Here is a 25708-nt window from a genome sequence, read left to right on the forward strand (position 1 = left end):
TCATTAGATTGATAAATCACAAATCCTCCTTTTCTGGCTTTCCACTCTAACTCAACTCTTCTGCTCCAGTTTAAAGCCATTTACAGCAGAATCAAACCCAAACAGATGAATCCCGACCGCCTTCAGCTTTTGAGTCTTTACTCCTCACTCCTTCACGCAATTCCCATGCATTCTCATTTGCTTTCCCACTGCCAACGGAAAAGCTACTATATCACCTCGGATTACTATTAGCAGCAGTTTAATTTTTTTTAGTTTTGTCCCTTTTTTATTCCCTTTTGTTTAAATTTTAGTTCTACTGGTATGGCAGTTTCTGACATTGAAGCTGTGGTTGAATTCTTGAGGAAAAATGGATTTTCAGAGTCTGAATCAGCTCTTATGGAGGATATTTGTGACAAATCCCAACTGGGATCCTCGGATTTTCAGAGATTTTTGTTCCCAATGGTGCCTCCACTTCCCCCGGTTAAAATTCCGGCCCCCGCAGCTAGGTGGTTGCCTCTGGTCCCTGGTGGAGGCGATGCTGATGATGGTGGTGGTCATCAGCTGAGTTCTCCTTCTTCTTCTTCTGATGATGAGGAGTTTGTCAGCTTGGCTTCTTCTACTACTGAATTGTGTTCTTCAGGTCGTGATTCTAATTTTTTAACTGCTGCCAGTGATCTTGTGGATTTTCCTTTCTTTGACTTATTATAAAGTTCTTGTTAATTTTGCCATGTATAATTTTATTGTTTCTCTTTTTATCTTGATATGTGTTGTCTGTTTTATTTGGGAACTGGGATCTTTGGGAGAATTTTGTCTTTTTTTGTGCAATTTAGTTTGCTTTTAAATCGATTATTAGCTTGTAATATTCTTGTTCTTGTTTTCTCCATTAATTGATTGAAGAATAGTTTTTGTTCAGTAGTTGACAGCTAGATTGCTCCTTGCTTTGTTCCCTCTGCATTTCGGAGTTTCTCTCTTTCCCTCTCCTCCTCTCTCGCTGAACTAAGTCTGTAGAAAAATTTATGTCTTGCTCTGTCAATTATGTACTGTAGACTGTAGTCATTAAAGCAAAAGCATACCAAATTAGGCAATGAAATCATGCGTTTCTGCAGTCTAATCAAGGACTTTAGGTAAATTCCCAATTTGATTTTTCATTACTACATGAGAGGGAGTATTTTCTTGCTTGTGTTTCCTCTTATAACTTCGCAACATCCACTGAACTCCTCCTTTAAGTTTAAAAATTTTTCTCCAGTTCTGCTTGGCTATCCAGTGCAATTAATGCAGCATTATGTAGCTGGTGTCTATTTTTTCCTTTTCTAAATCAGCATTTTGTTCCCTGGCATTTGTATGTTGACCCGAGCTTTATATTAGCATGCAAGTCAGAGGTCTCATGAGCCCTGAACACCAAAAACCTGTGACTATTGCTATTCTTTCCTAAGAAATGGTGGTTCCTTTTTCTTTTGGGAAGGGGTGTGGATGTAAAGGTAGAAATGGTGAATATTTGGAGATCGTATCTGATGCATGCTTTTTTCCTTTTGCAGACTTCACAAATCCATACGGGATTCATACTACCACAAGGCCGAGTTCTCAAGCTTCATCTGATGGGATGTCTCAATTTGGTACTGCACGAGATTATCATGAGTTTGATATGCAAAATGACTTATACTGGTACAAAGAGAAAGATGAAGACTATGCTATGCCTCCCCTCTTTGGGATCTCAGACTTTGATGCTGACCCAAGCGAGGATAAGTTTGTCATGACTGTAGAGACAGGGAAGCACGGGGAGAATGAGCTTTGTCTGAACCATATATCTGAAGGGTTTCAATCTGAAAGTAGCACTCATTACTATGATAGACAATGGCCAATAAACTCAAAGGAGAGTGGACAAAGTGAGGTTATTAAAGATTATTATGATTTGGAAAGAAATATACAACTTGAAGAAAATTTTAAGAAGGGAGAGGAAGGTTGCACGGGTTATCAATGTTCAGGCACGCTCTGTGCTTGCTGTGGTGGAGCAGGGATAAATCATATTGAGGATCCTGCAGATTTTGGAATTCTAAATCTTAGTCCTAGTCAGGAGGCATCTATTGGATGTGATGCAAACTGTTCTGTCAAGAATAATACAAACTATTCTGTGAAGAGTAGCCCTATGAATGGCTGGGTTGGAGAACTGAAAAGTAGTGATGACTTTCAAACTCACATCATTGAGGAAGATTACCACCTGGGTGAAATCGAATCTAGGAATCATGAAATGGATGGAAAAATCTGTGACCCTGATCCCTCAGCTGATGAAGAGGTTGGCACCCCTTCTGATGAGCTTCTGATGTATGAGACTAAGGAAGATGATTATGAAGTATTCAGTCTGAGAATCATACACAGGAAAAACAGGTTTGTAAGTCCTTCATTGTCTTTTTTCTAGATTTTGTCTTTGTCCCCAGATGTTGATGCTGAGCTTGCATCCTCTGTGTTTCTCACTTTGATGATGAAGTGCTAATCCGATGTGAGAAATGACATAATGTAGACTTATTCAGCTAGTGCAAAAAGCACTTGGATTCTGTATTAGTCCTTAATTGAATCGATTTTTCTAATCTTAGTTTCCTGGTCCTGTAATGGTTGTTATAGTTTGTCTTGTGCAGGGTTGAATTGTAGCAAACAGTAGTACTCATTTGTTATGCCATCCACAGGACTGGATTCGAAGAAAACAAGGACTTTCCCATTGTTCTAAATAGTATTGTAGCTGGTAGATATTATATCACTGAGTACCTTGGTTCAGCCGCTTTCAGTAAAGTTGCTCAGGCACATGATCTTCATACTGGAATGGATGTTTGCTTGAAGATCATAAAAAATGATAAGGACTTCTTTGATCAGAGCTTAGATGAAATTAAACTTCTGAAGTTTGTAAACAAGCACGATCCTGGTGATGAGCACCATATATTGCGCCTTTATGATTACTTCTACCATCAGGTGTGCATCAAGGACAGTTTCTCAGTATTCTTACTTTCTGAGAATCTTGTTAGATTTATTTACTAGCAGTTTTTCTCTGATAAGGCATGGCAGATTAACAAAAATGTCTCTCCCTTTCCTTTACTCATCTCCGTAGTGATAAATCAGTATGAGTTTTCATCTATTCTTAGATACTCATAAGAGGGATTTTCTGCATGTATTTTGCCTTTTATGTGGTCAAATAAAGAAGTTTTCCCTTACAGTTCAACATTTATATTTCAAAATCGCTAAACACAAGTGTTATGAGTTGTTCACTTTTTTCCTACCTCCAGAGATAAACAAAATGATTGTGTAGTGCTTGCAGACATGATTTAACATCTTTGTCCAGTTGATCTGCTTCACCTTATCTGTTTGTCTTTCTTAAATAGGTAGACTTCCTCCAGCATTATATGCTGAAAACCTATTTGGATTTTTTGAGGTCATAAATGAAAGACTTCTGATAATTAATCATCTGGTAACATCGCAGTTGGTAATCTTGATTTTCATAGTTGGATCTTTCTTTAAAAGTTGAGATTTTTTATGTTCTGACTTTATGGAAGCAGTTTATGCTCCATCATACTACCAAAGGGCTATCACATTTAAGAACTTGTCTTCTGAAAAGTCTCTCAAGGGGTTAGATGTCAACTATTAATTTAGTGCAAAAAGGGACAATAAGTTACCTAAAGAATGGGGTTTTCCGATAAGCTGTTCAGCTTTTGTTATTAAATCATAATCAAGAGCGCAGATAGTACTTCCTTTTGGCTAGTTTAGTTAAGCTCTTTCAATGCCCAAAACAGGTCTTTACTGCTCTTTTTTTCCTACTACGCACTGTTAGTCATGCATTTAGCTAAATTTGAAAATACATCTATCATTCATTTTAAATGGAGCTATCTCAATGGTTCTTGTTATCCTCTTTGTGATTACCTATAGGAACATCTATTCATTGTATGTGAACTACTACGAGCAAACTTGTACGAGTTCCAGAAATTTAACCGAGAATCTGGTGGAGAGGCATATTTTACATTGAGCAGGCTGCAGGTTGGTTTTATTAGAGCTATAATTTGAACTGATTCAACAATCAGTGAACTTCTTTGCAGAGGATATTTTCAAGCTGAGTTGGAGAAATCCCAAAATGAATATTTTCCAATTTTTACAGGGCATTGCTCGGCAATGTTTGGTGGCATTAGAGTATTTGCATGGCTTGGGAGTAATCCACTGTGATCTGAAGCCTGAAAATATTCTTATTAAAAGTTATCGAAGATGTGAGATAAAAGTCATTGATCTTGGAAGCAGTTGCTTTCAGACGGATAACTTATCCCTCTATGTTCAGTCTCGTTCTTATAGGGCTCCTGAAGTCATCCTGGGGCTATCATATGACCAGAAGATTGATCTTTGGTCACTTGGTTGCATACTGGCCGAGTTATATTCTGGGGAGGTATTTGTTTGATTCTTATTTTATCTGTTTGGCTGCATTTTGTACATTATGTGGTATGCTCAGAGTGGGTCAGCAAAGAAATTTCTTTTACTTTATTCTGAAACTTTCGAATTCTTTTCCTTCTGACTGAAAATTGGATTGTGTTTTGTGCACTTGTTCCTCACAGCATAACTGTTTTCCCAGGTGCTTTTCCCCAATGAAGCATTAGCATTGTTGCTTGCACGTATTATAACAGTGCTTGGGCCTATTGACATCAACATGTTACAGCGGGGACAGGAGACACACAAATATTTTACGAAAGAATATGACCTTTACTATATAAATGAGGTTTGTTACTTGCAATGCTATCTCCATCTACAGTGTCATGTGTTACCCTTTTATAGCAGATTTGGAAATTATTGAAGTTTATAGTCTCACTGAACTTTGTCCAGTTTTCTAGATTAGGCCTGTTAGACTAGTGCCCCTTAATCTAGGCGTGGAGGAAGAGGCCTTAGAACAGCTAATACATCCTCATTCTTTCAGTTTGAGAGGAACTTTATGAAACATCATCTGTTTGCGCTAGATTGTGATCCAAGAAGTCTTTGAGATGCAAATCTTTGTACCTATTAGAAAAGTGGTTCTTTTTTTTTTTTTTTAAAAAAAAGGGCTTTATACTTTTCAGGTATAGAGAAGCCTAGGTATGATGAGGTCAAGTTCCATGTCAAACTTGTGGCTTGTACAGGACAACATAACAGTTACACGGAAAAGAAACAAAGCTGCATATAGTTTGTGGTGCAGTAAAGTCGTTTAGGTATTGACCTACAAGAACATAGATTTTATTCCATCTTCTCCCATCTTAGGAACCCAGTTAACACAAGTAAGGGTGGTCACTCAATGTGGAGACAACAAATTAAAAGGATGGTTCAAAGCATGTTTTCAGTCCTATCAGTTGGTCAATGGTGGATCATAGAAGTCTTTGACCATAGAAGTCTTTGATGAACGATATGTGGTCAAAGACTTCTATTATCCGTCATTGACAAATAGGATTGCTTGAAACATGGGGTTATTGATTATTCATTTTTCCCCTAACTTTCTTCTAAAACTTGTTGTGACTTTGCATATTGACGTGGTCGTAGGAGACTAATCAATTGGAATACATAATTGCTGAGGAGTCATCGTCATTGGAGCATCATCTGCAAATTTCTGATCCTCTATTTTTAAATTTCATAAGCAAATTGCTTGAGATTAATCCTGAGAGGAGGCCAACAGCAAGGGAAGCATTGGGCCACCCCTGGCTGTCTCAAGACTTGTTATCCTGTCCGGAGTCCTGAAATAGTTGGTCATTTATCTCTTGCTTGTATCTTTACTCAGCACAAAAGGCTCACTTCACTTACTCTGATTGGGTCCGTAAATATGTGGTTGCATTTCCAATTTGTATAGCGGGTGTTGGACATAAGTGGTTTTGCTTGGTTCCTTGGGAGTTTTTGCTTAAAAAGGCGGCAGGGAATTGCTTTTGGGGAACGGCAAGGTGTTGATATTATTCTTTTTTAGATCCTGTAGTTTCTCATGCATAGATCATACTGTCAAAGCTACAAAGGATTTTGATGTTCATAATGTATTCATCCACAGCTTATTAGATTTATATACTATATCTTCAGCAAATAAGAGTGCGCTGGATTGAATGGCATTGGCAACTGAATTCCCACTTTTTTGTTGGATTAGTTGTCGAATCTGAAGTTTGCAGTACCAGGCAGCCGTACCAAGGACGTAGAATTATTATTCATATCTCCAATGATTTTCGGAACCTTTCTTTGAAATTTGAATTGAACATTCCTATTCATGATCACATATTCCAAGTTTGGTAAAAGTCAACGCTGCCTTTTTTTTTTTTTTTTTGGAGTCGGCTTCAAACTTTAAAAGAAAATAGGGGGCACTTGAGGGTCAAGGTTCTCCTAATCACGCAATTATTATCCCAACCAATTAAAATGGATAAAAAGTAAACATGCTATTACAAAATTAGAATAGGTTTCTAATTGACAAATATAATCATATGACCCTGTAGTGTTACTTTCCAAAACTGTTTCAGTTATTTTACCACAGACTTTAAATTTTTTTTTTTTTTTAGTGTAAGCAGGAAGACTCAAACCCGAGACCTCTTACTTACACTCCCTCCCCCCGTACCACCCAACCCAACTCTCCCCCCTTTTTTTTTGTTTTTTTTTTAGTGTAAGCGGGAGGATTCGGGCCCGAGACCTCTTGCTTACACTCCCTCTCCCGTACCACAGACAACGAACAACTGATCAGTTAAGATTGTGCAATAGAGTTAGGGGTGTAAACTGGTCTAATTAAGTCAAACATTTTAGTGTTTAAATTTGTTTGATTATTTTAATGAATATGAAACTCTGTTTAAGCTTGGTTTCTTTATTTATTGAATCTAGCTCGAACGAATTTTTATCGAGTCAAACTTGAATTAAGTTCTAGTTGATTGAAATTTTTACAATATAATATCCAATTTAATACTAATCAAACTAAGCTGGAATCGACCTTGAAAGTTGATAGAATATAAAATTATGTTCAAATTTATCTTTGACTAGTTGGCGAATCAAATTTGAATGAACTCTTATCCAACTGAGTTCAATTCGAGTATTTAGTAGTTTTGTCCATCTTTCAATTCTAAATAGAGTTAATCCCCCTTCTTTCTCCTCACTTCCTAAATCTCACCTTTTTTCTACTTAAGGGAAAAAAAAATTGTGTGATAGAGGAGTTAAAAGTAATTAAAGACAAACAAGAAGTAATTGGTGCAAGAATACACTACAGAAATTACCATATGATGGGCACGCTTTAACGTAACTGTTTTTTAGAATTGGTGCACATTGAAGTGTTGACTACGTGCGATTCCATAGTTTGACCACATTTTTGCATTAGCGCACAGTAGTGCTGAGAACTTAAAATATTACAAATTTCACAGTTTCTAGAAATGAAAATAAGTTTTATTTCTTCTTCAAGCTACAAAGTACAATTGCTGCTCATATAAATAAGAAGAAGAAAAAAAAATAGTGCAATTACATGATTAAGGGTTGAAGCTAGGCACTTGGCTCGCCATTTTAAAAAAAATTGTTGTACAAGATCCTCGACAATTGTAAGTAAGCCGGATAAATAGACTTGTAATTAGAGGAAAGTATTTGTGCTACTAGCAAGCAGACAGTCTTCTTTTTTGACCTACAATTGTAACAACGACTGCTAGTGCTAGTAGCCTAGTACTAGTTTTTCTTCTTCCGGGAAGCCCCCATCAAACAAGTTTGCCGTAAAAGAAGAACAGAAAACGAAGCAAATTGTCAGAGAAAAAAGGCTGCATATATCAGAAGCAGTAAGTAAATGCTGGATAGTGAATGCTGAAATGACTGGGCCCAACCCAAGTATGCAGCAGCTGATCAAGAAACAAGAGTTGTGTTTTATTTACCGGGTTGCATCCTGAGGCAAGTAAACGATAGTAGTGCCTGTTTTTTGGGGGCTGCGGGATCTTTAAAATTCTGAAATAGCATCGGTTATGGGAGGAGGCAGGGACAAAACCCTCCAACGATGGAAAGATTGTCCCTTCTCTTCTCCTCTTATTGGCGGATGCAGTCCCTGACTCCGCCTTTTTTTAACTTTTTCTCAGACGCCTCTTTTTTATAGTGAAGCGCGTGAGCTCAAATGATTTTTTTCCTGATTCTGAAAATATTTTGTCCTTTTCTTTTTTTCTAATCAGTTCCAATTGAAAGGTGCGGGGCTACAATTACTTTGTATTTTCGTTTTTAGTTCCTTAACTCAAAGTAATTTACTTAACATCTAGACCCCTTTTCAATTGTTTATCGGACAAAAAGAAAAAAAAAACCCCCTTTTCTTTTCAATGGGGAAAGGGACGAAACAGGATCATAATTCCATATGCTATACTTTTCCAACTTCTATTAAAATTCCATATGCTTGGTCCTTGTCAAACAACCAAACAATCTGTCTACTAAGAAGAAAAGTATCACTTGAGTGCTAATTTTAGAAGAAATCAGCAATGAAAATTCTTCACTTGCACGTGTGACTAAACAAAGCGGGCAATTTGAAATCAACGTGAAATAGTAGTGCAAATTAATAGCATAAACGTGAAACAGGGTCGAAATTATTCGTAATTCAAGTCAAATTTGACTAGTGTAATTCAGGAGAGTTAAATTCATTCAAATAATTAAATATAAATCCTAACACAATGTAAAAGTCATCCTATTAAAACATAGACATACTGGAATTTGATTGGACAAGAACTCAAATTTAATCAAGCAAAACACGAACACAATTTCGAGGATGTTTAAGGATTCAAAACTAACCAACTGCTCATCACCTGGATTGCAGTTGAAGAACAGAAAAGAAAGAAAATTTTAAAAAGAATCAAGAAAAGTAGTGGAGTGGTAAAATGAATCAACTACTACTAGTATAGAACTGAAACATGCTGTGGGGCTTGGGGGTAGTTATCTCTTAGCAGCAGGGCACTCTGTGGGATTTTTTATCCCACGTCGAATTGGAGGGTTGGATGTTTGGGTAGATAAGTCCCTCGCAGGACTTCAAAAGTTGTCGGTTTTTGAAGTTTCTGTGTAGATTTGGAACAAGTATAGAACTGAAACATCCAAGTTCCTTTTCCTTTTTCATCCCCCCAAGACACCCTCCCCAAACGCGTGCCGTTAACTCTCCCATTTTCCCTTTCTTTTTTTCCTTTTCTCTCTCTCAATCAACACCACAACCACTTCGTCGAGGCACCACCTTGACCACAACTCCGTCGGCACCTACGCCACCACTGAAAATTATGGACTGAATTCCCAAAACTCCTCACCACACTTCTTATAAGACCCATATATAAGCTTCTACTTAACTAGAAAAATAAGATACTAAATATAAAAGAACAAAAATCAGTGAGCCAAAATTCAAAAGCCTTGTATGATGGCGGAGCTGGCTCAATCCGCCGACGTCTACGCGCCGAAGACTATACAAGTTTGGAGAGCACTATTAAACTGGCTGGCTTTCTTCTTCCAGATCTTCGTTCAGATCATCAGAGGCACGCCGTCGCTGACTCAGGTCCTGTCTTACGTTGGCCTGCGCCACTCCTCTCTTCTCTCTTCTTCATCGCCTCAGTTCAAGCCTTTACCTGTCGTCGAGTTACAGGAGCCTGAGCATCCTCCTCCTCCCCTTTCTTCCGCCGTTCAAATTACATCCGGCGCCACCTCTGATGGTGGACTTCTCGATAAGCTCACGGTAGATTCATACTAGTTCCATTTTGTGACTTGAGAACCTTAATGCATTTAATATGGAATATATATATATATAGGTGTTTTAGGAATTTTTAGTGTGATCTTTCTCTGGGGATTTATATGGTAATTTTGCCTAATTCTTGTGTGAGCGAAGTTAGTTATTACTGTTGGTTGGTCTGGACTCTGGAGCATGATATTTTTATTGTGTTGGGGATGAAATAGTTAACACTTTGCAGAGTTCTTACTGGATCTTTTAAATATATCATTTGTTTCGGCTGACCTCTTTTTATAATCCTGATGAGGCAAAACATGCATGAATTGAGAAAGAGATGCCTTTGTGTTTAAGCTTGGAGTTTGTAGAAACACTTGCGTAAATGGGGTGAAAGTAGAGTTATTCTTGAGAGCTGTTTCTAAGTAAAACCAAAGATTGGATTTTGTGGGCTGGAAAAAAGCAGCCCTGAGATTTTTTTTTCTTAAATAAAATTTTCCCTAATCTGGAACCTGAAAGGGTATAAATAATTCTACTCCTTATATTTTCGTGCTGTTGTCTGCTGTAGAGTTGTTGACTTTCTTAGCAGATATTTCTTTACAGTCTTTGCCTTTCAGTAAGAGTTTCTGTGCAGTTGTGATGGATGCTGTTTTCAGTAAGTGCAATAGGGAGACGTGGTAAATGCTGTATTACTATATGTTTTCTGTACTTATTTTGAGAAATTTCAATCGCCATGTTAAGATTGTTGCTATGGGAATATACATATCGAGAAAAGGGAGGATGTATGAGTTGTTCTTGTTGCTGGAAACCAAGATAGGAGAATTGAACTTTGAGCTTGGTCTGAATAATTATGTACACTATTTGTGACTTCTTGAGACTTGTATTTGAATAAGAATAGATGTTCGAGGAAAAACTGAGTCAAAGATTATTCCAGTTGAAGCTGGAATTAGAAATTTGCGCGTCATGGAGGATAAAAGTGAGGTCATTTTCATGATGTTGGTGGTATTCAGGATTAACCGAAATTAGCTAAATGATGTGTTAAATCCACGAGTCATTTGATTGTGTTTGAAATGCTGTTGAATGGTTGTGTGAATTACCTAGATTTTTCTTGCTTTCGAAGGACCTTAGGCGGCTCAAGCTATGAACTTCTGGTTGCAGGTGGTTCTGGACTTGGATGAAACTCTAGTTTGTGCATATGAGACATCTAGTCTGCCTTCTATGATACGTAGTCAAGCCAGTGAGGCTGGGTTAAACTGGTTTGAACTGGAATGCGTATCTTCCGATAAGGTGATCATGCATGTTCAATTCACACTAAAATAATTCAGAGCAAAATATCTGAGGTGAATGTATCTCATTTTGGTTATGCTTTGATTTCAAGGAAATTGAAGGCAAGCCTAAGATTAACTATGTGACGGTGTTTGAGCGTCCTGGATTGCATGAATTTCTCAAACAACTCAGTGAATTTGCCAACCTTGTATTATTTACTGCTGGCCTTGAAGGTTTGTTCAATACAGGGCAATTTCTTTGATTTTCTATGCTTTACTCTCTTTTTCCAGTTAAATCCTTTTTTTAATGTTTTGGGATTTTTTTTGGGGGGGGGGGGGGTTTATTGTTGTAGTTGATTGCATTTATATATAGTTGCTTAAATTAACAGTGCTTTGTGCTTGCACCTTGCAGGGTATGCTAGGCCTCTTGTAGACAGAATAGATGCTGAAAATAGGTTTAGTCTCAGACTTTATCGACCGTCAACCATTAGCACGTAAGTGTAGTAGTGATCTCATTCGATGTGTCTTGGGTAATATGTTCATTATATTATCTCGGGTTAAAGTTACATTAATTTATATGGGAAGAACTTTTGATTGTTCTTAAATCTACTAGTTATACTTGAGAGTCAAGTTGATGTCTGCACATATGTTTGGAAGTATCAAAACAAGTTGACTTCTGTATATATGTTTGGAAGTATCAAAAAAGGAATATAAGAGACTTTTACTCTTCTGGGAAGAAAGAGTTAAAACTTACTGGAGGAAAAGAAAATGAAGAAGAAAGAAATTACTAAAGCTAAGAACACATATCTAGCTGGCAAAGAAAAAAGAGACCAAAAAAAAATCTGGCTATATATTGTGGGATATCCATCCAGGCTTAGTACAAAACGAGTACTCTTATATGTAATGTAACATGAAACATGAAACAGTGTATCTTGGACCTCTTTGGTGAACTCCTCTTGGTTTTCTTCTCTAACTAGTGGAATCAATGCTGTGGTTATAATCCTCGACCACTAGTTATTAAGTTTTCTGTTCTTCACTGTTAACTCTCTGGGAGAGAGGTTCTCTTCCACTTTGAGCTTTTGGATGAATTCCATATGGGTGCTTGATGTAGCTGTTGTGATGCATAGCTCATAATGAGGTTGAGTTACATTGAAAGTTAACCATTTAACAGAAGACCTAATTGGGCTAACATATCATGGCAAAGATGACCTAGCACTATTTCTTTTCCTTCGGAAAGTCACATCAAATGTGGATGAGGGCCCAAGATAAAATAGCTTTACATTTTGAATCAAAGTTCGCATCTACGGTTTGATATTGGTACCAGATTTTCTCTGTAAGAGATGTCATGTAAACCATAGGTCAAATGTGGATGAGGGCCCAAGATAAAATAGCTTTACATTTTGAATCAAAGTTCGCATCTACGGTTTGATATTGGCACCAGATTTTCTCTTTAAGAGATGTCATGTAAACCATAGGTCTGTGACTAGGATAATGTACTCATTGATCAGTGGTTAAATATAGGGTAAAGAACACTCAAATTGGGATAAGGTATTCTTTCTGTTTTGGAGCTTGTTTAACTGGTGAATTGTTGGGAGTTAGTATATTGTTGGGATAACGGTATTCTTTCTGTTTTGAAGTCCTTTGACCTTATTGATATAAAAATGTCTGGTGGACATTGTAAGAGATGAACAATTACAGGAAAATGGTCATGTAGGAAGAATGGTTCCTGTGCTTCGAGCTGTTTTTGCAATTACCAGACCCCATAGTTTTCGTGATTATTGTTATTTAGATTTCTTGTTTTCTGTTTAATTGCATAATTACTTTCTAGTATTGGTGAGGTTAATTTTGATCATCATTTAGAGATTTATATTACATTCTTAAAATTTGATGGAACTGGAATATTCAAGGACAAAGCAGCTGAGCTATTTCCAGAACATGTTGTCAAGATATATTGTAAGTCAGCCCAAATTTTTTATGAATTGAGCAGATTTTGGTGATTATATATTGAACTAAAGAAAAATGGTAATAATGGTGGCTCAGAAACTGTCACTGCTCTGATGCATATACACATCTACTTGAGGGGGTTGACTGAGTTTCCTTGGAGCTATAAATTTCAGATTTCCCTGATTTCTGAAGTGTGGGGAATGGATATTCAAGCACTTTGTGTAAAAGCAATTAAACATGAAGAGTCTGATTGCATTTGCAGTTACTTCTCCCTCCCCTTCCATTTAAAGAATTTTGAGCTAAAATCCTTGTGTGGGCACTCGCATGTCACGTGTGTTAATACATACTAGAGACATGATGTTTTGAGTTTGTATGGATCTTAATTAGCTCACAGTTCATTAGTCTGCCGTATGTAGGGATGACATCAGGTAACATTAAGCTATGTCAATTTTATTTTATCTTCTTTGATTTTATATTATTTTAGCACTTGTGTTTGGGTGTTAGATAGTTCTAGTTTTTCGGGTAGTAATTGTCTCCTCCAATGAGAATCCACAGAGCACTGAGAGGTCAGTGATTTGTCGATAGATATGGAAGATCTATCTTGATATGGAGCAAGCCTGATGGTGAAAGTTACTATTCTTTGCAGGTCAACATTCTTAAGCAAAGTTCACTAAGCCGATAGTTGACAAGAAATAGAGCATGGTTTTTGGGGGCAGTCATTATTTTTCTCTAGCTAAGATTTTTTGGCATGGTAACGCAACTATTCAAAAAAGTTCTTGAAGCAAATTTCGATGGTATCTATCTTACCGTGCCACCATCATTGTATGAATAATGTATTGGACTAAGTTGACCAGTTTGAGAGTCCTCGTTCATGTTCTGCTTGATGCTCAAATGACTTCAGATGCTCTTTTATTAAGAAATTAAAAGAATATTAGTAGCTTTCTGATTTCATTTATTATTTGGTGCAAGTATTCTATCAACAAGAAAATGCTTTACATGGGGGGAATTGCTACTAGTACATTCGGGATATTGGTTGGTTAAAAGTTTGGATCTTCTTGTTGAGGATCCATAGTGTATTCATGCTTTTTGGCTGATGTTGAAGATTGATCGTGTTTTCATGTTTTGGATGCTGGATATGTTGCAGGGAATATAGAGAGCATGTGAAGGATTTGTCATGTGTATCAAAGGATTTGTGTCGAATGGTTATCGTTGATAACAATCCATTCAGTTTCTTGTTGCAACCACTAAATGGTATTCCATGCATTCCATTTTCAGCAGGGCAACCGCAGGATGAACAGGTACCATTGATTACAGTAATTGGATAAAAACTTTTGTCAAACTACGTCCACTGGGTGAGACTCACGCTAATTTAAATATGCACATGCTCATCAGCTTTTGGAAGTTATCCTTCCACTTCTCAAGCACCTTTCTCAGCAGAAGGATGTAAGGCCAGTGCTGTATGAAAGGTTTCATATGCCTGAATGGTTTCAAAGACATGGGATCCCTGCATCTTGGTGGGCAAACTATGAAGGGATTGTTAAAAATTGAGATAGTTTATTATTCCTGGATGCACCTGGAAAGTAAATCTTTTAGAAGGGCAACATCTCTTCCCACGAAGAGTGAAGTTTTGTATAGCAGCATTTTGTGCAGAGCAGCAGCTTTGAATTTTTCACAGCCGCTTCACAGAGGTGTCTCCAACGGATGATGCACATACTGCGATTCTGGAAACTAAAGATTCTTGTGTAACTCTGTTCATAGCTTTCAATTCATGTGGGATCTAATGTACTTGTCAGATGTTGTACACTGTATTCTAGCCAATAATTATTTGCATGTTAGCAGTATTCTTCTGTACAGAACCTACCATTGGATGCTACTTTTAGTTGTCAAGAATTGTTTATTTAGTACAAGTTAGCTTGTGCCGTTGAAACCAGATTATTGTTGCATTCTCACTTAGTCTTGCAGAGAGATGTAATTCATCATCTGTCTGCTTGCCAACTCGATTAGTAATAGAAGGATGCATCCAATGGATTTTGGTATGCCTAACTCGTCTGTTCGCTTTATGGGAAAGGTCAGGTAGACATTGAAGAATGCCATGTTTGCTGCATGATTAAAAACTTGTTCACTAAGTCAAGAGGAGTAAGGATAGATTTTCCGGACATCGGCAAATTGTGAAATGATGATATCAAATCGATTTAAAGAAAGTTTCAGACGAGAAACTGGTGTCATTAGTCGCCTGGCTTCCATGTTTCGATAATCACCATACATCTTCAGTTTTCCATCCCAGAAAAGTACATCATTTCTTGACGAAACATAAACTGATGGATTTCTGCCTGGAGTTGAGGGTTGCCAGCTAAATACCGAGCAAATGAAGAAGTGGTATGCAGCAAAGAAAACAGCCCAACGTGACCTGGTGATCCCCGGTACAGTTAGCTAGGCTATTGGGAAATAGGCTCGTAATTAACAATAACTGAGGATAAGGATTTGCTAAAGAGTCCGACATCATGATTGTGTCTCAAACCCAGACTATCACAAAATGGTTGATTAACCTTTCTACAACAGCCCCATGTTCCTTCCTAAAAGCCCTTCATGTTCAGCCAGAATCGAAAGCATGGACCAATACATTGTTCAAGAACTTCTAACACGCTTTTGTTTTACTAATCATGTTTAGGTGGACCCCAACAGAGCGCTGGCCTGTTATTAAAGTTGGCAAATTAACAGAACATACCATATTTCTTTAATTCAGGATCATAATCTGTTTCAGAAGCACGTCTGAACAATCTAATCTGTCACCCTCAAAACAAAACAAAACAAAAAAATCTAATCTGTTCAAGAAGCGAAGTTTCTTTGATTTTTGAAACATCCCAGATCATCGCGAGGTAAGAACAGAATCCCAAGCAGATAGTTTTTTACCAACACAATTTTTTAAGTTAAAAAATGAAATAGCTTTATGCATTGTCATCTAAATTAGGTTCATCAATATCAAGGTACAGCTGCAATAACTAGTCAATGTTGTTCTTGAAGGGTGCAAGGTAAGTCCTCGTGGGAAGTTTCTCTCTCACATGAACTATGAAGGCATCAAATATTATGGTTATGGTGGTTAGTCTCATAGTTTGTATATAATATAAGCCCAATTGAGTTGTTAGAAGAAGCAAATGATTGTACAAATGGTATGACTAATCGAGCAGGGATGATTGCCATAAAAGGCAAGTCTGTCCTCTGCTAATTGGAATTGGTGACTAATTGATGAAGAATGAGCATCGGAAAATAAAGAAAAAAAAGAGAAGAAAGCTTGATTCATGTTTTAGTATTCCAATGGTCAACACGGAAAATAAAATGATGAAAAAAGAAACGTCCACTGTACATCATTTGCTTTTCAGATCAGGAACTCAATTATTTTCTCATTCAATGTATATTTTAAGAAACCGAAAAGCAGAAAAGTAAGAAGACATAAAAGAGCAAGGGTCATAGCCAACTGCTCCAACAACTCAAAGTTGCATACTTCTCAGAGTTGTATTCCAGCAAGAAAGCATACATAATTTGACCCCATTTGCATTTTAACACCGCTGTTCCAAGAAAACCTCCAAGGAGCATGGATGTCGTCATGTAAAGCATATAGCCACCACTAATGTTCTTTGCTGTAATTCTTTTTTCTTTCGTCTCTTAGATTTTCTATGGTGTACCAGATCTAATTAAATTACTTCCCTGAAATTGCTGCATGGCATGTACTACCAATTAACAGTCCATTTGTTTGAAGCCCTGCTTTTATTTAGGAAGTTGGCCTTCCTTGCATCTTTTATTTTCCCCGGAAGCCCGGGTCGGGTGGCATTGAGAAAAAAGAACAACCCACAGGAATGAGGAGGAAGGCTTTTTGTGCTTGGGAGGTCTTGACAAATTTCAGTCATGAAATTCAAAAGCAAAGGACAGGAGCAGTTGTATAGATCCTCAAGAGTTCTGGATTAAGAATTACCTTTTTCTTTGACGACGATTGATTGGAAATAGAGTGGATCCCTAAGGGTCAAATTTGCTCCCCTAGTTGAATATTAGTGAAGATTAAAGTATATATTGAACTATTTGCTGTTCAGGTTCTTGATAGTGAAAGAATTCACTCAGAGTATTTCTATCTTTGGCTTATTTTATTCTCTTTTATCCTTATAATTGAAATTGAAAGGGTAGCATTATCCTGACAAAATTTTTACTTTCAACCTACAAATATGTGAAGCTATAATCTATATATTTTCTTACATAAACAAAAATTCAAACTAAGACAATTATTATTATTTTAAGAAAGGATAACACTGTCGATTACCTTAATGCAGGTAGTCTAAAAACCAAAGAAAACAATCATAGATGTGGTCTCAGACTTCATACACGGCAAAGACCAGAGATGGCAAATGGACAGCAAAATGATTGGTTCCATGGCATCGCAAATAAAGCTAGAGGCAATTGAATTTGAGCCCCCTTAGTAGTTGTTCCATCCCACATATATGCTAATTGTTATTGTTTTTCAGGCAATTGGGTGGAACGGGCCATTTGCTGATTTTAACACTGTTGTACTCAATCGGGCACGGTAGGAGCAGTGGTGGGTAGCCGGTACTCCATCTCTTCCCCTAAATACCATACTCCACTTGAACATGAACTTGGCTCCTACCAAAGATTTTAAGTCCTGATGGGTGTAACTTGCCACAATATATGTGATTTCCTCGACTCAAATCTATACGGATGCATCTAGTTCGATTGTGATTCAATTCTCGTCGATTCTCTAATTAATCCAGTTGGACCCTTCCTTCAATTAGATTAGAGTAAAAATAGGAGTAGAATAAATAAATAACGAATGACAAAAAAAACACGGAAAAAAAAAGAACATGGCTCCTTATTAATGCGGAGAGCACTTATTTTGGAATGACAATAAATGATTTTCACTTTTTTTTTGGAATTTAACCTGAATTTTCCACGAGTGGAAGAATATAAACACCAAAAGGAAACTGTGAAAAAAGCTTGAAGAAGAAATATATTTAATTGTAATTCCATGTTGATTTGTTGAATCGGCAGGAGTAATACGCAGCCTTCTTTCGAACGTTCGTGTTGATTTCTCAAGTCTCGAGTCATGCAATTCAATTTCAATTCGTTAGCCATCTCTCTCATTTGCCCCGGAGAAACGTTCCAAGAAATTCCTCTTCATCGGCAGTTTCCATTTGCCAATGACCCGATCAAAGGAGATGAAATGTAATCCACTGGCTTGCTGGATTTTCCTAGAAATCCAGTGTACCTTTTCTTCCTCTTATCTTTCAGCTGTCCCTCTCAAACTTTTTGCCCCTCTCCCACCCACCCCCCTCCCCTTTTTTGTTTTTTATTGTTGCAGGGAAAACTTTTCTGTAACTTAATTTATCATATTTAACAGGGAGGAGAGTCTAAAGAACGGATATATAGATTTGATTCGATTAAAGAGGTGTTTTGATACTTTTTTAAAAAAAATTTCACAGTAGATGAGACTCCTAATCTACTACACAAAGAGTGATTTAATCCCTGTTTGATAACCACTAAGCCAAAACTTGGTAGTTCTCCCACCCCCTTTTAAAAGCAACATTCTTTCGATTTGCCAGTAGACCATTTACATTGATTTAGAGTCTATACACAAGTACTGAATCAACATATAATCACGTAATAAATATTAGGATTTTATTTGAGTAAATCTTATATATACTAACGGTGTATATACTATCACAATTGGATATACGACAGATATATAAAATTTGAGTTTCAAATTTAAGTTCGGATTATATGTCATGCATCTAACGGTAAAAGTGTATACACTGTCAGTGTATGGAAGATTAATCCATTTTGAGTAAATCTTGTATTTAAGTTTCAAATTCAAATTCGGATGATGCGTCATACATCTCACGGTAAAAGTGTATATACTGCCAGTGTATAGAAGATTAATCCATTTTGAGTAAATCTTGTATATACTGACGATGTATACACTATCACGATTAGATATACGATATATATATAAAATTTGAGTTTCAAATTCAAATTCGGATTGCATTCAAGAGTCAAAAGGATGCATTTTGTAAAAGATGCACCAAATTTAAGCTAGTTTCTTTTAGCAGCCACAAAGCTGAGGCCATCTATATTCACTTTTAATTTTTTTGAAGGCATGAAGCTCATGTTACATCAGGGGTGAGACCATGCAAAGAAACTCGTGTTATTTGAATTTGACCGCTTAGTTCCTTACATTTGAATTTCAACTTTAGTAAGTATAACAGCCCGCCATTTATGTTCTAACTTAAGCCCGTATTAAATCATTAAAAACCCCCCAATTAACGACACACCCTAAAATTGGTCAATACTAGTATTTTGACCCGTGCTATGCGCGGAGTTATATTTCACTTTGATTTCTGCGAAGGTACAATGCAACACACCATAAGTGAAAAGATAAACAACGCGGGCCTGTAACACTGACCAGTGACCGCCACCTAAGCCGGAATAGTATTTACCAGGTAGTTTACAATTGGAAATATTTTTTTTATTGTATTTTTTACACTTGGGAATTTCGTATGACTGCAAGGCTATTGTATTTTTTTACATAATATGTGTTGAGATATGCCAATTTCTCTACAGATTTTTTTAGATTGTTTTTGATATTAGAATAATTTAGTTAATAAAAGAATACGTCTTGTTATTAGGATATATGTTATTCAAAGATCATATTGGTTTTTTAACAAAATATTTTAGTTAAGATTTGCTAGTAGAAAATTATGTTTTGTTGAGATTTTATAGGATAATTATTAGTTAGATGTTTTGTTAATTTGTTTTACGTAAGTTGATGAATGAATAACATAAGTTCATTTTCCAGCTTCATACAAGTTTCTTATAAGTCATTTTTTTGCAACACTAATAAATACCTTTTTTTTTTTACAAGTTTCATACAAGATTATGTTTCTCAAAAATATTTTTTTTGTGTACATTAACTTCATACTACATAAATACAAATACTTTTGTAAACGCACCTCAAATATACCACACCAATAACATCTAATACCAATCATAATTACCTCAAATCCATTTACTAATACCGAGAGAAACACATGCCTACGTGGAAGCCCCTAACTTGTCTCGTATCGCACATGAGTTTCAGCAATGTGGACCCACATGCACCACGTGTCCGAATAACAATGCAGTTCTCGTACAACATGAAACGCAGCTTAACATTTTCCCCCTCAGAATTTTATGCAGTTGAACAAAGAGCCCCTTCCAGTCTTAAAAACAGTAGTGTAGCAACAATTCTCTATGCTTTTGCAATTCCGGCCTCTCTCTCTAGGCCTCCCACCAAGTCCCATCCCCTCTCTCTCTCTCTCTCTCTCTCTGCCAAAAAAAAAAATGAGGGGGGACTGGAGGGCCTTAACCACCCTTTAGATGAGTCCCCCACCTTCCGCCGCCACCATCGCCACCGCCATCATCATAACTACCATCCTTATATTCACCGTCACCAACCCACCTCCCTCAGCCTATGCACTCGGAGGCTCTGCCACCACGGTGGCCGTCAGCTACGGCTCGGCCACCACCATCTGTACCTTACTCGCCGACCAACCCACCCAGCAAATTCAATGCTGGAGGAACGGCCAGGTTTTCCTATCCATCTACGCCCCCACCGTTTCTTTCGACTCCATCGCTGGCGGTCTTGACACCGTCTGCGCTGTCCGCTCCGGCGGATACAGCCTCCTGTGCTGGAATGTTGCTAACTTCACCCCCAAAAGACTCTACCTCGGGTCTTCAACCTTGTTAACAAGCATTACAATTGGGGATACTCAAATTTGCGCCTTAACAAACGGTGCTACTAACGTCCGTTGTTGGCGCGGGGAGTCTCATTCAGCAAGTTCGCCAAATGGGACGTCGAGTTTCAGTTCAATTTCATCTGGGCTGGGCTTTTCTTGTGGAGTTGTGGGGAATACTAGTAGGGTTGCTTGTTGGGGCAGTAATACAAACACGGATATTCTAGCTTCAAAGATAGAAACACAGTTTGCAAATATGTCGATGAAGAACATATTTGCAGGTGGACAGCATGCTTGCGGGATGAATACAGGTGGAGTGGTTATTTGCAGAGGGAATAACGACAGTGGTCAGTTAAATGTGCCCGCTAATTTCGGGTACGAGTACAATGCCTTAGCTCTTGGTGCAAATCATACCTGTGCTATTAGGTCACTAAACCACACAGTTGTTTGTTGGGGAGGAGGTGGAGAATTTTCTAGCAGTGTTACGGAAGATACCTCATTTGAGTCAATTGTTGCGGGGTTGGATTTTACTTGTGGATTAGTTACGAGTAATTTTTCAGTGATTTGTTGGGGGCCTGGATGGCCTAATAACTTGAATCCTGCAGGCGTCGGGCTTCCATTGCAGAGGACTCTTCCGGGGCCATGTGTTCGTAGTATTTGTAGATGTGGTATATATCCTCAATCTCAAACACTCTGCTCTGGTAATGGTAATATTTGTTGGCCTTGTGATATTAAAAATTTAGCTCCACAGCCACAACCATTAGGTCCATCACCATCGCCGCCTCCGCCTTCAATTGGTCCATCACCGTCCTCGCCCTCTAAAGCGCTGAGGAGGGGTTTATTGGCCTTTGCCATCGTTGGATCAGTTGGGTGTTTTGCTGGGATTTGTACTGTAGTTTATTGTTGGTGGACTGGTGTTTGTTTTGGGAAAAAGAAAATTCATAATTCAGTGCAACCTACTATTAGTGCTGCTAGTGCTCCGCAGCAATCAAACAGTAGTCCACCCTCAAGATCATCCACTCTTAGGCGGCAAGGATCACGCCTGATGAGGCGACAGAGGAGCGGAACATCGTCAAAACATGCGGACAGGGCAGAGGAGTTTTTGTTTCAAGACCTTGCTGCGGCCACCAACAATTTCTCCATGGAGAACAAGATTGGTGCTGGGAGCTTTGGGGTTGTTTACAAAGGCAAATTACTTGATGGGCGTGAGGTTGCGATTAAACGGAGCGAGACAGGTCCAAGAACGAAGAAATTCCAAGAGAAAGAGAGCGCATTTGAATCAGAATTAGCATTCCTGTCGCGGCTTCATCACAAGCATTTGGTTAGGCTCGTGGGGTTTTGCGAGGAGAGGGATGAAAGGCTTTTGGTTTACGAGTTCATGAAAAATGGCGCGCTTTATGATCATCTGCACGACAAGGACAATGTGGAGAAGAGCAGCAGCGTGGTGAATTCTTGGAAAATGAGGATAAAGATTTCACTGGACGCTGCTCGGGGCATCGAGTACCTTCACAACTACGCAGTTCCACCCATAATTCACAGAGATATCAAGTCATCCAACATATTGATCGATGCAAATTGGACTGCCAGAGTCTCTGATTTTGGATTATCACTAATGGGTCCAGAATCGGAGCAAAAACATTTTAGGCCGACCAAGGCAGCTGGGACAGTAGGCTACATCGATCCAGAGTACTTCGGTCTAAACGTATTGACAGCAAAGAGTGATGTGTATGGTCTTGGGGTGGTATTATTAGAACTCTTGACGGGGAAGAGGGCTATTTTTAAAGCAGGCGAAAACGATGGTGCACCAATGAGCGTGGTGGATTATGCAGTACCGGCAATTATGGCTGGGGAATTGACCAAGATTTTGGACCCGAGGGTCGGGCCGCCGGAGCTCAACGAAGCGGAGGCGGTGGAGCTGGTGGCGTACACCGCAATGCATTGTGTGAATTTGGAAGGCAAAGATAGGCCGACCATGACCGATATCGTTGCTAATTTGGAACGAGCATTGGCTCTGTGCGACGATAGTCATGGCAGCATATCAAGTGGTCCAATATCCATTGTTTCAGATTGAACTCAAAAACAACTCCAGGTCACAAAATTTTCAGTTTTTTCTATTTATTCTTTTCTTTTTTTCCCCCCGGTCATTAGTAACCAATTGATGTGGGGATTCTTTGTTTTGGAGTGTAAAGAGTAGGATATTTGTTCTAACGCGGGACGTAGCCTAGAATTTTATGAACGCTGACAAGCAAATAGAAAGATCGATAATTTATTTTCATGGAACAGCTACACTACTGTCTGCGAAATGCTCATGTATCGTTTTTTTTTTTTTTTTTTGGGTAATTTGGACTTGGTCAGCCTTAGCGGGGGCTTTTTATCCAAGGTTTTTATGGTTTCACGTATGTCCTTGAATAAATATTTACTACAGTAGTATATTAGAACATGGGATGATATGATATACTACACAGAAAAGAAAGAGAGAAAGAAAGAAAGATGGTTGGTGCAGCTTTTGTACTTTGATGGGAGTCGTTGTTCCTACAGCGTACGGGGGGCACAAAACAAAAAAGAAGTCTAAAACCGTAACAAAAGTGGTCCAACAGGGCATTTAAAACTTGCACGTTGGGCTAATTTACTTCCTACTCAGAATTGACTTTGAAAATTCCATTAAAAGCGGTCAATTAAAATCAAGTAGTCGCTCCAGATGATGACACCTGTAGGGCAGGCTCTCCTCTGTCCTCCTCCCAAGGCGGACCCACCCTGAGTTGTTTAGTCATCCTCCTCTGGAACGGATCCCTCCACGTTGAGTTTCTATCTACTGTCTCCCAGGAAATGTGAACTCTTGCTGGCTGTGTTGCTGCTCTGGCGCCGCCGCCTGCAAAACATGTTTACTCGGTCCTCCTCCTAAGTTTTTTAACAGAGCTTCCAAATGTTCGAGATATTTTAATTTTAATTTTGTATGAACCAAGATTTCAAGATAACTAGTGTACTACGAGGGAGGGATGGATTAAGTGATACGATGAAAAGATAGTGTAAATGAAACATTTCGAATTCAAAACCTCTTACTTACATTTAAAAAAAAAAAAAAGTTCGCACATCAAAATAACTAGTACATGATGTCTGTATTAGTACGTCTGATATTCATTTGGTAATTTACTGGATACCTTTTTTTTTATGAATTGTTAGTGTGTAGTTTTTTTTTTTTTTACACTAATAGCTAGTACATGATGTCCGTATTAGCACGTTTGTCATTCATTTAGCAATTTGTTATGGATAGTTTTTTTTTTATAAATCATTAGTGTATAATTTTTTAATATTGATAAATTTAAATCATGTTACATGATATGAATTCAAATTTAAACTTCAAATTATACACATGTGACATACATTTAAAAATTAATTCATTTGTTATTTTTGGGAGAGGAGTAGCAAAACCAATTCTTGAAAATGATAGAAGTAACGTTCACCAAATTACTCAGATTCCTCCGGTGCAAACATTCTTGGTATTAAAAGTCGGGACAATGAATGGCTGGCGGTTGAGAGGTGGATTTGTAAATGGGCGGCCGCGGACCTGGCCTCCCCATGCACTAATTCCTCAGTTGCTTCCAATTTGCTTGCTGCTCTTTACAAACATTTTTTAAAAAAAAAAAAGAAGAAGAAGAAGAAGAAGAAATCCTTCATTTTTTTATTGCGGGGCGTAGATCTGAACGATGCACGTGAGGAGGATGTGATTCTATTGAACCCGTGCTGGTGAGCTGTGAACGGGAAGAACAATCAATCTTCAGAGTTACGGTGGAGTGCCGAGGTTCTTTATGGGAGGATCCGAAGAAGTGTGAGAAATTTGTGTTACAAATCCAACGTAACAATTTACACTACTGATAAATTATCTGCAGTGATAGCTATCATTTTAGCGTCAGACACAAGATAGAACGTTGTACCATTCCCAGTGTAAAATTGGAGCTCGTGATGAATCCGATTGTGGATTTTGTCAAAGAAATACTGAACATCTTCATTTGTTTTTGCCCTGCCCGTGTCCTAAATTCGTGAACACCCCCATAATTATTAATTAAACAACTTTTTTGACTTTTCTTTATTTCTAAGTCAATTTGTCCAAGAATTTGGTCTTCCCGAATCCTGTGTCAGTCGTCGTCTACTTCGAGTTCGAACCCTCTCACCTCATCCCGGCAATATTTTAGTAGCAAGAACCTGGGATTTTGTTTTATTTTTTTTAAAAAAAGGTCTATCCAAGTAATTGAATTGAACATTTTTCCATTTTCATTCTCGTTTAAAAATAGCTGCATGAAGCCAAAGGGAAGTTGTTGTGCTGCAGAGATCCCCAACCAATTATTACTACAGTGTAATGTAGTAGTGTGTACACGACTCTTGCGCTTTCTTGGCGGTCAAAATTTTTGGTCATCTGATGATCCCGTCCACTTTTTGACTTGGTGATTTTTTATTTTTATTTTTTCAAAGCACGCTCATGCTGATTGATACCACAAATAGAATTGCTCATTTATCCCACGCAAATTGCTCGTTTATACCATCCAACACAGTAAGTGTAACACGTTCACTTAAATTAAATGTAGAAGACCGCGTCCATAGTATAACATCGCAAAGCAACAAAGTGCAGTCCAATGGACACCATCTCCCGTGCATTAGATTCCATCCTTCGAGATTTCATAACCCCTGTCTGTCTAATGCATCACAAGGAAGCATAAATTTTCTTGTTCTTAAAAAATTTAGAGATTGCAACACCTAATCTCCATACGCGTCTCTCCTCCTCTAGCTCTCCCCTTCTCCATAGTGTAGATTAGCATGTGAACCTCCATACAAGTACAAACCTTTTGTACGAGTAGGATAAATTATTGCCGTTGCAAAAAAAGAAAAAGAAAAAGTGTGGCTGGCTTGCTTGGCCCGAGCAAATTGTGCGTTTTCATTTCTGAAGTGGTCCAATTATTGTTTAACCCAACCAAATTTCTTTTTTAAAATATGCCAAAGCCGAGAAAGAGCAAAGATGAAAAGGGAAGGCGACATCTACCCCAGAAGCTAGAAGCACGTCCAAGTCCATCCATCCCCAACCCTCCAAAGTGACCGAGTACTCGTCGTCCATC

The 25708-nt window shown here is 38.1% G+C and overlaps 3 protein-coding genes across 3 annotated transcripts; all 3 read left to right on the top strand.

Moving 5' to 3' along the window:
• The first annotated feature begins 273 nt into the window (after nt 1-273).
• On the top strand, nt 274-6011 carry LOC113754088 (serine/threonine-protein kinase PRP4 homolog). Its single transcript, XM_027298421.1, has 7 exons — nt 274-619; nt 1515-2361; nt 2658-2937; nt 3886-3993; nt 4112-4390; nt 4574-4717; nt 5506-6011. The coding sequence occupies exons 1-7, from the start codon at nt 301-303 to the stop codon at nt 5698-5700; spliced, it is 2172 nt and encodes a 723-aa protein (XP_027154222.1). The 5' UTR covers nt 274-300; the 3' UTR covers nt 5701-6011.
• Nucleotides 6012-9048: 3037 nt separating this feature from the next.
• On the top strand, nt 9049-14783 carry LOC113761527 (CTD nuclear envelope phosphatase 1 homolog). Its single transcript, XM_027304549.1, has 6 exons — nt 9049-9640; nt 10784-10912; nt 11004-11124; nt 11303-11384; nt 13979-14132; nt 14227-14783. Exons 1-6 carry the CDS (start codon nt 9326-9328, stop codon nt 14380-14382), a joined length of 957 nt encoding a protein of 318 aa, XP_027160350.1. The 5' UTR covers nt 9049-9325; the 3' UTR covers nt 14383-14783.
• A 5371-nt stretch (nt 14784-20154) lies between these two features.
• LOC113760362 (putative serine/threonine-protein kinase-like protein CCR3) lies at nt 20155-22878 on the top strand. Its single transcript, XM_027302910.1, has one exon. It carries the CDS (start codon nt 20248-20250, stop codon nt 22672-22674), a length of 2427 nt encoding a protein of 808 aa, XP_027158711.1. The 5' UTR covers nt 20155-20247; the 3' UTR covers nt 22675-22878.
• The last annotated feature ends 2830 nt before the right edge of the window (nt 22879-25708 follow it).

This window comes from Coffea eugenioides, chromosome 2 (genome assembly GCF_003713205.1).
Source record: "Coffea eugenioides isolate CCC68of chromosome 2, Ceug_1.0, whole genome shotgun sequence".
NCBI lineage: Eukaryota > Viridiplantae > Streptophyta > Magnoliopsida > Gentianales > Rubiaceae > Coffea > Coffea eugenioides.

Coding starts and splice junctions, on each gene's coding strand:
- LOC113760362 (XM_027302910.1), top strand. CDS start 20,248: ATGAGTCCCCCACCTTCCGCCGCCACCATCGCCACCGCCATCATCATA.
- LOC113754088 (XM_027298421.1), top strand. CDS start 301: ATGGCAGTTTCTGACATTGAAGCTGTGGTTGAATTCTTGAGGAAAAAT. Junction 2,362..2,657: donor ATCATACACAGGAAAAACAG/GTTTGTAAGTCC, acceptor TGCCATCCACAG/GACTGGATTCGAAGAAAACA. Junction 2,938..3,885: donor ATGATTACTTCTACCATCAG/GTGTGCATCAAG, acceptor GATTACCTATAG/GAACATCTATTCATTGTATG.
- LOC113761527 (XM_027304549.1), top strand. CDS start 9,326: ATGATGGCGGAGCTGGCTCAATCCGCCGACGTCTACGCGCCGAAGACT. Junction 11,385..13,978: donor CGACCGTCAACCATTAGCAC/GTAAGTGTAGTA, acceptor GATATGTTGCAG/GGAATATAGAGAGCATGTGA. Junction 14,133..14,226: donor GGCAACCGCAGGATGAACAG/GTACCATTGATT, acceptor CATGCTCATCAG/CTTTTGGAAGTTATCCTTCC.